The sequence below is a fragment of the Pelecanus crispus genome, chromosome 3 (assembly GCF_030463565.1).
Source record: "Pelecanus crispus isolate bPelCri1 chromosome 3, bPelCri1.pri, whole genome shotgun sequence".
NCBI lineage: Eukaryota > Metazoa > Chordata > Aves > Pelecaniformes > Pelecanidae > Pelecanus > Pelecanus crispus.
Genome location: NC_134645.1, coordinates 102,184,665 through 102,198,439, shown reverse-complemented (window position 1 = coordinate 102,198,439; position 13,775 = coordinate 102,184,665). Strand labels below are relative to the sequence as shown.

General features: G+C 36.1%; 1 protein-coding gene across 1 annotated transcript in view; it reads right to left on the bottom strand.

Moving 5' to 3' along the window:
* Nucleotides 1-13,775, bottom strand: part of LOC104027713 (protein eyes shut homolog) — a 961,671-nt gene that overhangs the window by 274,824 nt on the left and 673,072 nt on the right. The window contains exon 34 of the mRNA XM_075707654.1: nucleotides 11,784-11,934. Coding sequence (XP_075563769.1) covers nucleotides 11,784-11,934 — 151 coding nt within the window. The remainder of the gene's footprint in view (nucleotides 1-11,783; nucleotides 11,935-13,775) is intronic.

Genomic DNA, 13,775 nt, shown 5'->3' with positions numbered 1-13,775 from the left:
TGCAACGCTACAGGCTTGGGGAAGAGTGGCTGGAAAGCTGCCTGGCCGAAAAGGACCTGGGGGTGTTGGTAAACAGCCGGCTGAACATGAGCCAGCAGTGTGCCCAGGTGGCCAAGAAGGGCAACAGCATCCTGGCTTGTATCAGGAATAGTGTGGCCAGCAGGAGCAGGGAGGTGATTGTCCCCCTGTACTCCGCACTGGTGAGGCCGCACCTGCAATACTGTGTTCTGTTTTGGGCCCCTCAATACAAGAAAGACATTGAAGTGCTGGAGCGTGTGCAGAGAAGGGTAACAAGGCTGGTGAAGGGTCTGGAGCACAGGCCTTATGAGGAGCGGCTGAGGGAACTGGGGTTGTTTAGCCTGGAGAAGAGGAGGCTGAGGGGAGACCTTATCGCTCTCTACAACTACCTGAAAGGAGGTTGTAGTGAGGTGGGTGTTGGTCTCTTCTCCCAAGTAGTTAGCAATAGGACGAGAGGAAATGTTCTGAAGCTGCATCAGGGGAGGTTTAGATTGGATATTAGGAAAAATTTCTTCATGGAAAGGGTAGTCAAGCATTGGAACAGGGTGCCCAGAGAGGTGGTGGAGTCACCATCCCTGGAAGTGTTCAAAAAACTGGCAGACATGCACTTTGGGACATGGTTTAGTGGGCATGGTGGTGTTGGGTTGATGATTGGAATGATGATCTTAGAGGTCCTTTCCAACCTTAATGATTCCTAGTTTTTACTTCTGTTATAAATAATCCAGCCACCAAGCCAGGAAACATGAAATTGCTACTCTACCATGAATTGCTTTAGTGGTGGACTTGGTAATGTTAGGTTAATGGTTGGACTGGATGATCTTAAAGGTCTTTTCCAACCTAAACGATTCTATGATTCTATGATTATACTAATATTAGTATCAAAAGTTAATTTATATAATATTGGTATTTTCATTATATTTACATAATATAATACTAAATACATGTGTGTGTATATATACACACATGAAATTCTAACTTCTCTAAAACAACTCTAATGAAATTAGAAAAGAAACAGTAAAAATATTACAGACTATAGCTGGAGAAAAGGCAGAAAAAAAGATGACTGCTTCTAATATACATGTTCACAATCAATAAGAAGTCTGATATGTATGTCAAAAATACTTCTCAGCTCTCTTACTAATAAAATACAAAATGCAATCTGCAACTAGTAAAATCACCCAAATTAATATGAACTTTTCAATATAGAGTTATTGAGAAGTATTCAGGAAAGCGTACTAGTAACTGAATAAAAAGAATTGAGGGATCTTTATACTTACTTTTATGTCTTCCATTCTGCATTTTCAATATTATAAATTTGGAATTTATTAGCCATACTAGAAAGATTTGTTACATATTTTGATTAATATAGTCTAGGTTTAGATTTTACTATAACTAGCAGAATCCAAAACTTCTGCAGGCTGTATGAGCTGGGATTTTTTTTTTTTTTTTAGGGTTAAGGATCGTACAGTACTAATACTGCTCTTCAGCAAGAATTCAAACTTGTTTCAAGCAGATAAATCAATAATGAATTCTTCAAAAACACTTACATGAGCATATTCAGATGTAAAAACAGTATTAAGAAATCAATAATATGCCTATAAGCATACTGATTAATTTAATTATTAAAAAATAAAAATAGAATGTGGTGCTATTCATTACAATGCTCTCTCTGCATACCTCTTTTAAGTTGATGTCTCAAATACTGCAATGTACAAGATCATCATCTGCAGACTTTACAACACAGATTGATTTGAAAAGAACACAAGCAACTAATACAGTATTACAGGAACATTTTAGATTTCCCTTGACAGTATCGCTTCTCTGTATTGTCTAGCCTTGAAGACCTAGCAAGATCACACCCTTAGATGGTAAGGGCTACTGGCACACTAGTAACAAAGAATCCCAACAAGGAAGTATTGTATACATCCAGAACTTGCAGCAAAATATCTTAAGTCTCATATATATTTATTTTTGGACCAATGGGATTAGGCAAGACAGTATATTACCATTATATAGTAGCCATAATTACAGAATATTGCAATTAGATGAAAAGTGACCTACCAATCTAACTCCATTACATTTCTCTCTTTATCTGGAAAATATTTTTTAAAAAATCAAAAATTCACATTCAAAATATACATGATACAACTGAGCTAGGTAAATATGTTACAAAAAAATGTAATATGAACAATTTGTATGTTTTTAAATGAAACTCCCTTTCTGTCAAACCATTAAACAATTATTTATTTTCAAAGACAAGTAACTACCTCTGGAAAAATATCTGAATTGTAAAAAGAAAAAGAAGTGGTCAAACAATAAGAATAAGCTAAGCATCTTGATGGTAGAAAAATTAACACTGGGTTATTTTGATGCAAGAGTAAAAATCATGTAAGGTGTAGGCTGCACCAGAAAAAAGGCAATATAAAGAAAGCAGTCAAATAAATATATAGAAATTAGCACAAATCATTTTGCACTGAAATTTCATGCAGAAATAAAAATACGATATTAGAGCTATATTATATATCACTTAACCAAGGTGATGATAATGCTTGTTAAATACTAAAGCAGGGTAGAAAAGGTAAGGCAGAAAACACTGTAATAGGACAGTTTAATTACTCCCAAGCAGTCTGGTAAGAAATCATGACAAGATATGATGCAGGAACTACATTTTTAGATGCTGCAAATAATGGTTCCTTGGAAACATTAGAGACACCACAAGAGAAATAGCTCTTGATTTTGCATCAAGCCAGGCGTAGGATCTGTTTCAATATACAGCCATCAAAAAAAAAAACATTTAAAAACACTGACTATAATATACTCAACTTCAGTGGTCTTCTGGGAGCAAAAAACACTTTAAAATCCACCAAAAATAGTTTAACTGCAACAGGAAGAGGTTAGTTAGGATAAAAATAAAAGGAAAAACTAATGGGTAAAATGCTTGCAGGTTACAGCAAAATACTTCCATTGAGTTCAGATAACTATGTACACTCTAGCCAAAAAAAAATCAGGCATGATTTTCAAAAAAAAGGAGCTTGAATGACAAAACAGCAGAATAAAGATTATTAGGTGACATCTTTCAGGCCAAAATACGGGTGGAGTGTGTAAAGGGAACATATCTGGTAAATTAAATCTAAAATTCAAAAATTCAAAAGAGTTCTGTGATACAATTTTTTTTTAAGCAGAAAAAAATACTCATAGAACCATAGAATCATAGAACAGCTCAGGCTGGAAGGGACCTCAAAAGATGATCTGGTTTGACATTTCATGGGAAAAGGAGCCTAGATGAGATTATCTAGTACCCTGTCCAATCTCATATCGAATACCTCCAGTGATGGGGACTCTACCACGTCCCTGGGGAGGTCGTTCCATACTCATCAAAACTATCTAACATGTTAAAAGTAGGAAGCCTGGAGTTGTTCAAAGACAATATGTAACTTTTCACTGAAATTGCATTTGGTACCAAAATACAGGAAAGCAGCAAATACAATACCTATTTTTTTAAAAGGGATAATGAAAGGCCAAAACAATTGAAGCAAAGGAAAACCCAGCAAACCTATATTCAGTAGCAATTTTCTAAAAGTTTTAATAAAGAATGCAAGTAGACAAAAAACATGGAACAATATGACATAAAGAATCAGTGTAAAATTTTGTAAAAGGAACTTATATTTCCCCAATTATTAGTATTCCTTGAACACATTAATGGTCTTAGCTCAGTTGGTTAGAGCATGGTGCTAATAACACCAAGTTCACAGGTTCAATCCCTGCTTACTGCAGGGGGGTTGGGCTCGATGATCTCTCAAGGCCCCTTCCGACCCAAAGCATTCTATGATTCTATGATTCTATACAAGAGGATCATCTAACAACACAGCTGATTTTATTTCCAAAAGTATTTTGGCATGGTTCCCCATGAAAAGTCTTTAAAGAAAATTAATAGTCATGGGAAATACAGGAAGGTCTTCTGTCAGGTTAATAAATTGGTCAAAAGAAATGAAACAAAAATTAAAAATACTAGGTCAGTTTTCACACTGGTTAACTGTCACAAATATCACCAACTGAGTCCTGTGCTGTTAAATACATTCACAAATTATCTGAGAATATACGAAGTACTGAGGTGAAAAGGTTTGCTGATCACAACAAACTATTCAGAACAGTCAAATCAGCAGCTCCCTGCAGAGGATTGCAAAATTATCTCTTCACCTGAGAGACAGGACACCTGACTTCATGGAAATGATTAACTGTATGAGAACAGAGCATGTAGACCATGATGTCTCAATCTAAAGAAGAATGTGTAACAGTGAATGTGACAGCAGTCAATAAAACAATTAATGACATGTAGAAGACGAATTTTTGGTGATGTGACAAATACCTATTTAGTCTCTATCTGTACGTGTATACAAAAGCATATAAATATATAAAAAAGCTTGTGGAAGAATAAACAGAGCTTTTAATTAGAATAAGCATTTTGGTGATGCAAAGACAGATCCAGAGCATACCCTAAATAGGACATTAGAAAGTAAAAAACTCATCAGGGTCTAAGGCTGTCATGTCAAGATCCAAGAAGAAATCAGACACTCTTCAGGATGTTCCAATGCATTTGAAACCAACAAGCACTCTGAAGAAGCCTTTGTGAATACTGTAATCATAACCCTGACAACAGAGCAGACTTAGAAGTTGTATAATGTGTGTAAGGAAAGTCAAATTAAGAGGGAGTGGCATAAATACAAGGACAAATATTTTCATCCCTTTTTTTGAAAAATACAGGCACTGGAATTGATATAAACAGGAACAGCTCACAATTTCCGCAATGTAACACTGAAACCACATGAAGATGTTGGATAGAAGAGTCAACACTGTTCGCTTTCATTTTCTGTATCACAGCAGAACTGCAAACTCAAGTGCATAGCTACTACAAGCTAAGCAGCTATATTCCACTATATTTTGAATGAAGACTAGGCTTCCGCTTAGTCTATTCTGAGCTACAGCTTAAACTCATGGAGCAGATGATGCTTTAAATTATATCAAACATGAATTAACCTTTGAACAATTGCCAAGCAGATTTATGATCTAATGAAAAAAACCCCTATAACCAGTCTACAGGTCTCATTGTATACATATAATGTGATTCTTAATAATTAACTATGAAAATTTCAGATGTGCTGTGGACCAACAGGAAATTTGTGGAGGTTCAAGAACTGTCCCCTCTAAACTACCCACTCTTTCTTATACCACTGTAGGAAACAGTTGCAGCCATGTAACAGTCTAGTATGCCTTGTAATTCTATGTAAGATTGGATGTCCTTTCCTTTGTTGGCTTCTCCAGGAATCTTCTCAAGTTGAACGCTGCAGCCCAGGGGGCATTAACTAGGTCAGGACCACTGTAATTTGCTCACATTTGATGACTACTGTAGCAGGATGTTAAAGCATCATGTAAATATATTATTATAAATGATTATGTGAAAGTTACTCTCAGAGCCGCATTCTGCAGCTTCATCGGATAAGGTGAATGCCAGATAATCAAACCTGAATACTGTGCACAGATTGTACTAAATTCTCCCACTGCTTTGCAATGCTCTGGCAAGGGAAATGGATCATAAACTATGTCTAACTAGACAGTTACAGAGGGATTACTGTTGCTTTGGTCTATGGAAGCACAGCAGCTGTATCGTACAGCAAACTACTTTCAGATCATTCCAAATTAAGGGCCTGATTCTGTATTTTGTAACACCTGCTTTACATTGTCTGTTTCTTCACTCAATGCCATTGAATTCAGTGGGTGAGTAATTGTGACAGAAAGAATGTAGTTTTATACCTTTTAGCAATCATTTATTAAAACGCTTAAAACAGTTTTAGCTACATAAGGTAATACTTGAGAATATTCTGAGACTAAATGAGCAGTTTCATAGCATCATATGATTGTGATATCACACTATCTCTTTTTCATAAGAAAACTATATTTTCTTATATATGCATAGGAAATTTTATACCTATGTGTTTAAAGTATGTGCCCCCACAAAAATGTGCACCCTAGTCTGACTGAGAGACTTTAGATGTATAATGATATCCATCTCATCTTAGTTAAAACACTAACACACTATGATCCTGAGCATATCACTCAATTATCTGTTTCCATTTCCCCATTGATAACATGGTGATACCAATGCCCACATACACATTTGCATACTTTCCACTTAATCTTTTATCTTTATTTAGAAAATTGTTATCCTGGTACAGAAGCTTCCTTTCCTTCTGAAACTTCCCTGTTTGAATACTTGCAAAGTTTAATTATAGAGAACTGCTTCTGCTGAAAAGGAACATGAAGATATAATGACATTTCACATTCTCAATACTAAAATACTATTAAGTCTAGAAATACAAATTATTGGAGCAATTATAGCAGCAGAAATAACACTATTACTGCAATCAACTGTTGCTGTAGGTATTTGAAAACAATATTTAATTTCCCTTTGAGTGTACCAATCTTATCTTCTCTGCAGAGGAACAAGCTATTGTAAACAGTTAATGATACTAAAGCTAGGATGAAATTAATTATTCTGAAACATGTCTTGAGATTTCAGAAATAATACCCTTTTTTTTAATTTCTGATTTAAAATGTCTTTTTTTCTGTGTGTAATTTGGTTTCTATTCCCCTGTTGTTGATTTTTAAGTCTTAGAAAACATCTACCATAAACAGCTTTAAAAAACCCAATGTTTTAAAAAGATGATGCTATTTAACTGTTTAACTGATTTTGCTGTTTACCTGTTTCTTAGATGTGACAAGTCTGAAGTATGCCCATCACATTCTTTAATGAAGAAATAGGATATAATTTAAAAATAAGTAATAAACAAAGCTGTCATAGAATTGAATGGGAGTTTTTCGCTGTGTAAAGACAGCAGGATGAGATATCTGCCAACCAGCTATTTATAGTCAGCTTTCCTCCTTCCTACACTGTCAGATGAATCCACTAAACTTTAGAAAGGACAGTTTACAGAGAGTCATAAAAACAATTTCTTGCTGTGCATGAAACAGTTCACAGTGCTTGAACTTGGATTAACTTGTCCAGGGTGTTTCAGCACATGTATTTATTAGCTTGTTTTCTACCCTCGTCTTCAGACCCTTAGCCTCTAATTCATATCCAGGCAAATACTTTTTCTATCTTTGGCCTGTCGGTACATAACATCAGAGAACTGTAGGTGTGTGTGAGGAAGGAGTGGCAGAGCTGAGCTGTTACAGACTGACCACAACCCCCATTCCCCATCCCCCTGTGCTGCTCGAGGGGAGGAGATAGAAGACCTGGGAGTGAAGTTGAGTCTGGGGAGAAAAGGTAACGAATATCCACTGACCTCCCTCTGTCCACAGAGCCAGTCATCTCAACATGGAAGGTAATCATACTGATCAGGCAGAGTTCCCCCTTGGTAAATCCATGCTGGTTGTTCCCAAGGACCTGCTCGTCCTTCATTTGTTTCTATAATTATCTCAGTAACTGAGTTGTGCCATTGCCTGACCAGCTCATGGTTACCCAGATCTTCCTCCTTGGTCTTTTTGAAGATGAACATGACATCACATTTGTCTTTTTCCAGTCAGCAAGGACCACCTCTGATTGCTCTAGTCTTTCAGAGGCGATAGAGAGTGGTCTTATGATAACATCAACCAGTGGCACATGCTCGTATGCATCCCATCTGGATACATGACACTTTATATGTCTGGTTTACTGAAGTAGTCCATAATTTTATCTTGCTCTACTGTTGGTAGTGTTTCTCCCCACCAACTGCTGCCACTAGGCACAGAGATCTGGGAGGTCTGAGGGCTTCTAATTAATGAAGATATCTATTGGGTATTACGGCATTTCTTTCCCAGATGTCACAGATGTTCTTTTGAATATATCACTGCCTTGAGGGTAAGGCTGTAATCTGTTCTCCTGAACTGCATTCCCAAGCTGTGGCAGCAACCAGGGAAATCAGTAGAGGGTGACTAGGAAAGAAAATCAAACTTCCACTGATAGTGTGCTAAGTCTGTTATTACCCTGGGCAGTAGAAATATACACAGTTGGTACTTTCCAGTCTAGAACTATTATGACTTTGTTTACCAATATTTCTATTTAAGGTGGTGTATAATAGGCAGAATGCCAGTGAGGTTCAGAACAGACTCAAAACACCTCAATGAGTACATACAGAGAAACAGTAACTTCTCTTAATAATTCCTGAAAGACCCTATGGTTTCCTAACCAGTCTCTAAGGAAAACTGAAACAATTTTCTCCATTAAAGAAAGACTAAAAGGCTACACATTATAGTACCCATTATACAGAATGGCATTAAAGAACAAAAGGAAAAGCAGTGAAGATAGGGAGATATTTCCCCTCTCGTTTTTGGAAAAGAAATCTTCAACTTTTTGAAACTGGAAGGTGGAGAATAATTGTTGCATATTGCTTTACATGTTGAGGGCATTCTGACTCTAAGCAATATTGAATATTGAATATTGAATAATAAACATACAGACAAAGAATAAATATGTGGAAAAAATGCATGGACACTTGAGAGCTGATTAGGAAATTGCAGTATAGGAAATCCTCAGAGGACACAATATTTTACTTTGAGGGATTTCACAGGTCATATCAAACTTCACTCATAAAGAAAGGAAGAGGAATCTAGCCTGGAAATTAATAGTGTTTCATGAGCCAATTCCAGTAATACGGAACTCCTGTGTCAACAGTTTCTGTCACTGACAGCTAGAAGTTCCTGTTAGACAGAAACTGAAGCAGTCTAGGGTCTGAAGTCACTGCTCTCTACAACTTCCACAATATTGGAAGGTAGGAGAGCCAACAGCAGAGTGAACTACTCCAGTGAGAGAAGGAGCTCATCTAAAACAAGACAATGTATTATTAGGCAGATACTGTGGGTATCACAAGGGTCATTATCAGACTTGACTCCAAGAGTGATCAGAGCATCTGCCAGCAAAAGCTGAGCCTCAGCTGGAGCAGAAATCTCCCTTGAAGCGAACGGCAGGATGAAGGTCAGAAAGAGACCTTTTGTGTTTCGTGGATGATGAAGGTTTTACAACAGAAGCCTGCCTGCCTGTGTCAAAGCTGATGAGAAAGAAACTTCCTGGAGTGGTTTCCTACTGCTGGGATTGAAAAGCCCACGTAAAGAGAACTTGGACAGACGGTTCTCCATTCCCTGACAAAAAGAGAAAATACAGCCTTTATAGACTGTATGTGCCTTACAGCCAACAGACATTGGTGGGGAAGCCAAGGAAAACTAAACTTGCCCAAAGCTACAAAAGAGTAAAAATTAGGCAAAATAAGACACTAAGATCAAAGTGAACACAAAAATCACAAAGGAACAAAGACAATGAAGTGAAATAAAAGGCCGAGGTAATCTCAAACAGAAAGGAGTGAACTGCAAAAAAAGCTTCATGAAAAACTAGAGAGGCAACTGAGAGTCGAGGATGTATTTTTACCTTTGGGTAAGTTATATAAACATATGCTTTTCGAGTACAAATAGAGGTTAAGTATCACCAGCTTGAGCACTTGCACAAGTAGGTGTCCCACATCTATTACCTCATCTAAATAACAAACATGGACCATAATATTTCACCTATTAATCCTGCATTAAGAATAGAATAATCTATTGAACTGCAACATCCTTAAAGAAAGTCCATTTTGATATGACAATCCAACACATATATAGGCAAAATGTTTTATCAGTAAATTACACTTAAAACATTGTGTTTTGTCGCTATTTTAACTTACCTAAGGTAAACCTATTGTTCTGGATTTTATTTTGCCTTTGGCTGATGAAGAGCTATTTACCATCTCAAACTGCCTTCTCAAATACACATTATTATGTATATCCCTCAAACAAATTGCTTCTGTACCTTCTCCTAAATACACTCCATAGATTGAACTTGCCTAAGCCTTCACTATAAATTCTTTGGGGGATCCCCAAAAACTTTTTTCTTAGCTTCTAGAAGACAGGTAATTTAAACATTAAAAATACCATTTTCTTATTTCTTGCTAGTATAGAACACTTCTTGAAGATACATTTCTATAGTAAATAAAATTTTATATGCAACTAACAGGATAAAATATTCCAGATGAATGGATAGTTTGAGTATGAACATTTGAATTAAGGGAAAAGTTTTATGACAACAAATACTATTTGACATGCTCTTTTAATGCCAGTATGAGGTATTTAGAAGTATACTTTTGGATAAGTATTTTGCAACGCTAAAAGCACCTACTCACAAGAACTTTTAAGTTGCATTACAACAGTATTGACACTTCATTGGTTACTGTCCAATTTATTATAAGGTGAAAGCAATCTAGAAATCCTGCATTACAATAACAGCATCAAAACCACATCTGTGCTTGAAATTACTGTATTCACCTCATTATAAGATGACCTTCACTTACCAAAGAACAGAACAGAAATAAAAAGGTTAAAACAATTATCACAGGGTGAAGCCTACCTGAAAGTATGGCTCAAAAAAATGAAATCTGAACTATTTATGTCCAGCTCTGACTACATGATTCTGCTGTGCACTGGGAAAACAAAAAAAACCCCACAGATTAACTTTGTAACAGTTGTGGGGTGACAAATACCCAAAGATTACTGCTCAGATAAATGAGACCTGGACTACACCAACCCAGTGCTAACAGGTTTGTTTATTCCACTATGTGTGGAAAACTAATAAAGACTCACAGATAATCTTTTTTATGTAATGTTGAACAACTTTACATTCTTGTAACACATTTGGGACATGAGACTAGAGGGTGAAATAACCCAGATAACAACATTGGTTGGCTCTAGATAAGAGGAAAGTCAGAGATTGATGTGGGGCTATGTGACTAGCAAGGCCACTAGCACGTTGTGCCAATAACTTAATTTTAAAAATTTAAGCATAGTTACGACAATAACCCCTTGGGTGCAGAGGGAGACTCTGTACTCAGACACCTGACGATGTAGAAGGCTGAGCCGGCTGGGAACTGCTCTGCATAGGGTCCATGCTGCCAGGAGCCAGAGCGTGTTCCCTGGGTGGATGGTTCTAGTCTCAAAGGAATTACAGGGGCTGGGACTTTGATTGGTGTGAGTGTGAAGAGTGTGAGTGTCACAGACTAGAACAGAAATCACCACCCGTACTCATCCTGCTTTGAAAAAACATACTTAAACTGGAAGTTACTTAAGGGATGTGCATCTGTTATTGTGATTACCCTACCCCAAATTCCTCCTTAACAACAATTCAGCAATGATCCACCTCCCTCCAATGATCTGCATGACCCTGTGTGTACTCTTAACACCTTCACAGCTCACTTCTTCCCCAGCTCTGTGTAACTCTCTCTTGCTTTTTTTTACATTTTTACACACACCTGTCTGTGCCAGCACAGGATGCAAGCAGAGAGCCTCTTTGGTTATACAACCCAGTGCAGTTATACTTTTCACATCTTCATAGAATTAGCACCTGAGGTAACAGGTACCTCCTCTGAATTTGATGATATTTGCTCCTTAACTATACCTACTCAAGACAAACAGGAATGCGGATCATAACTTCAGGCCAGAACACTGTTTCCATTTATTTCATTTACCAAAGTCCCAGGCACCAGCAAAACTCTGCAAGGGACCACACACATCCCTTAGATGTAATCCTCAAAATGCTGTGAGTAATTTTTATTTTTTGCATAGTTTAAATCCCTTCAGTTAGATCCTATTTGATTTGCCACTCCCCGAATAACAAACATCTTAAATAAAAATAAATAATAAGAAAAAATTACCTGTTTTATTGCATAATGGTGAGGCAAACCACCGACAAATATAGATCCTGTTTCAAGCCAATATGAACTGGACCAGAAATAGCTGGGCATACTTGTCTTTGCAGATATCCCCAGGACCGACATTTCTGCTTCACATGGTACAATGCCTTGCCTGCATAAATTTAGAAATAGGCAAATTTTACCACTATATATAGTTTACATTACTGTCTATCCAAAAAATTAATTAGGCTGTTAGTAAACCAATGAGGAAAGAAAATAAAGTAAATAGCTCTTTTTATATTAAAGACTATAAATATAGAAGAAGCTGTTTAACAAGCTGTAAGTTGGCATGTCTTTGGGGTTTGAACTTCCATTAAAGTGAAGCCATATTGTAAATCTGAGCAGTGTAATTACTGAAAAAGCCAAAACACATAATAATGGGTGAATAGAAAAGTTAGGCAATTTTTAACAATAACAAGAAGGCTTTGTAATTTGAAAAAGACATCCATTAACTTCAAATATTTTAAATATCCCTCTTTTTCATCACAAAAAAAGATAACCCAGAAAAGCAATTTAAAAGAAACTGCATTTTAGAGAGTGCAGACCTATTATAATTTATAATACTTATCTTCAAAAGCATTTTTCCTACAACTGAAGGCAGTAATATTAGGCCCTGAAATTAATACATACATTCCCTTTTTCCTCCCCCTGTCCACACACCCTCTTAACAGTGCCTCTCTTAATAGCATGCATAAATTGTTAACAACAAACAGAAGGTGCAAAGTAAACAATTTTTTTCTTCAATTTTTTTTTTAATGATACAAAGCTTATTTACATTCTGATCACCAGTTGGCAGCAAGCACTCTATCTTCATGAAAGAAAGCACGGTGAAGAAATATCCGAACTAAACAAGAGTCTCCCATGTAGAAATTTCTTTCAGCCTATCCTCTCTGCACGCCAAAGAAATCAATCAGCTGTATGTTTAAAAATATTCAAGTGCCTTTGTAATACAGGTGCCACAAAAAATCTATTTAAAAATAGCATATGCCAAACAATACTGTAAAAGAAACAGTCTGTAATTTAGCTAGGATGCTATCAGTAAAGTATGAATTCAGTTTACCTTTGATAATGTAAAATCAGCTTCTGAAACTTATTAGTTACAAAAAGAGCATGGAAAGTTTTCTTCACTATCTTGTGTCAGATAACGATATATGAAGGATTTCTCACATACTATTTGATAAGGTCTTCTATCATTTTTTAATCAGAGGATGGAGACTTAACATTAGCAACATTTGCAAACAGTTGTCTATCTTTGTTTTCCATATAATTCTCTTTTTATGATACTTTCAGAAAAATATGCAAACATGGTATTAGCCTTTTAACAGACAGGACTATAAACATTTTTGCAAGCAAAATGGCCAGTCCATCCTATGGTAAATAACTTCTGATGAAGAATATGACGTTTGTTTTGTTGTTAAAATCAACATTAAAGAAGATAAATAAATCGAGGTTTTAATTCTGTGGACTAAAGATAAACATCTTAAGGGATCAGTTCAGGGATCTTTTGTTTTCTCCTGAATTTTTACAAAGTTTTTGAAACTCGCTAATTAATAGCTAACATGAATGAGAACAAGAAGGAAAAAAATGTAGCTGGAAGTGCAATCAAGGAAAGGAATATTTTCCTACCATGTTTTGTAGATCTTATGCAATGGTTGTGTGTCTAAGCACATACACAAGGTTCTACAGCATTATTTGCTTACAAACAAAGTTTGCTGACAATGTGTGTAACTCATACATGCATTGTCAGTATCTCTGTTTGCAATGATCAAGCAGTTTTTCCTAAGGGTTGAACTTATTGTGGCATTTTGGATGTATTCATTCTATAGCAGAAAGCTTCTGTGAGAGTTCTAAGGAAAAAAATTATTGATTTTTAAATATCTAAAATTTCTTCTCTTTCTGATAAAAGCCTATAATATTCATGAACAAAGGCATAATAATAGGATAACAATCTCT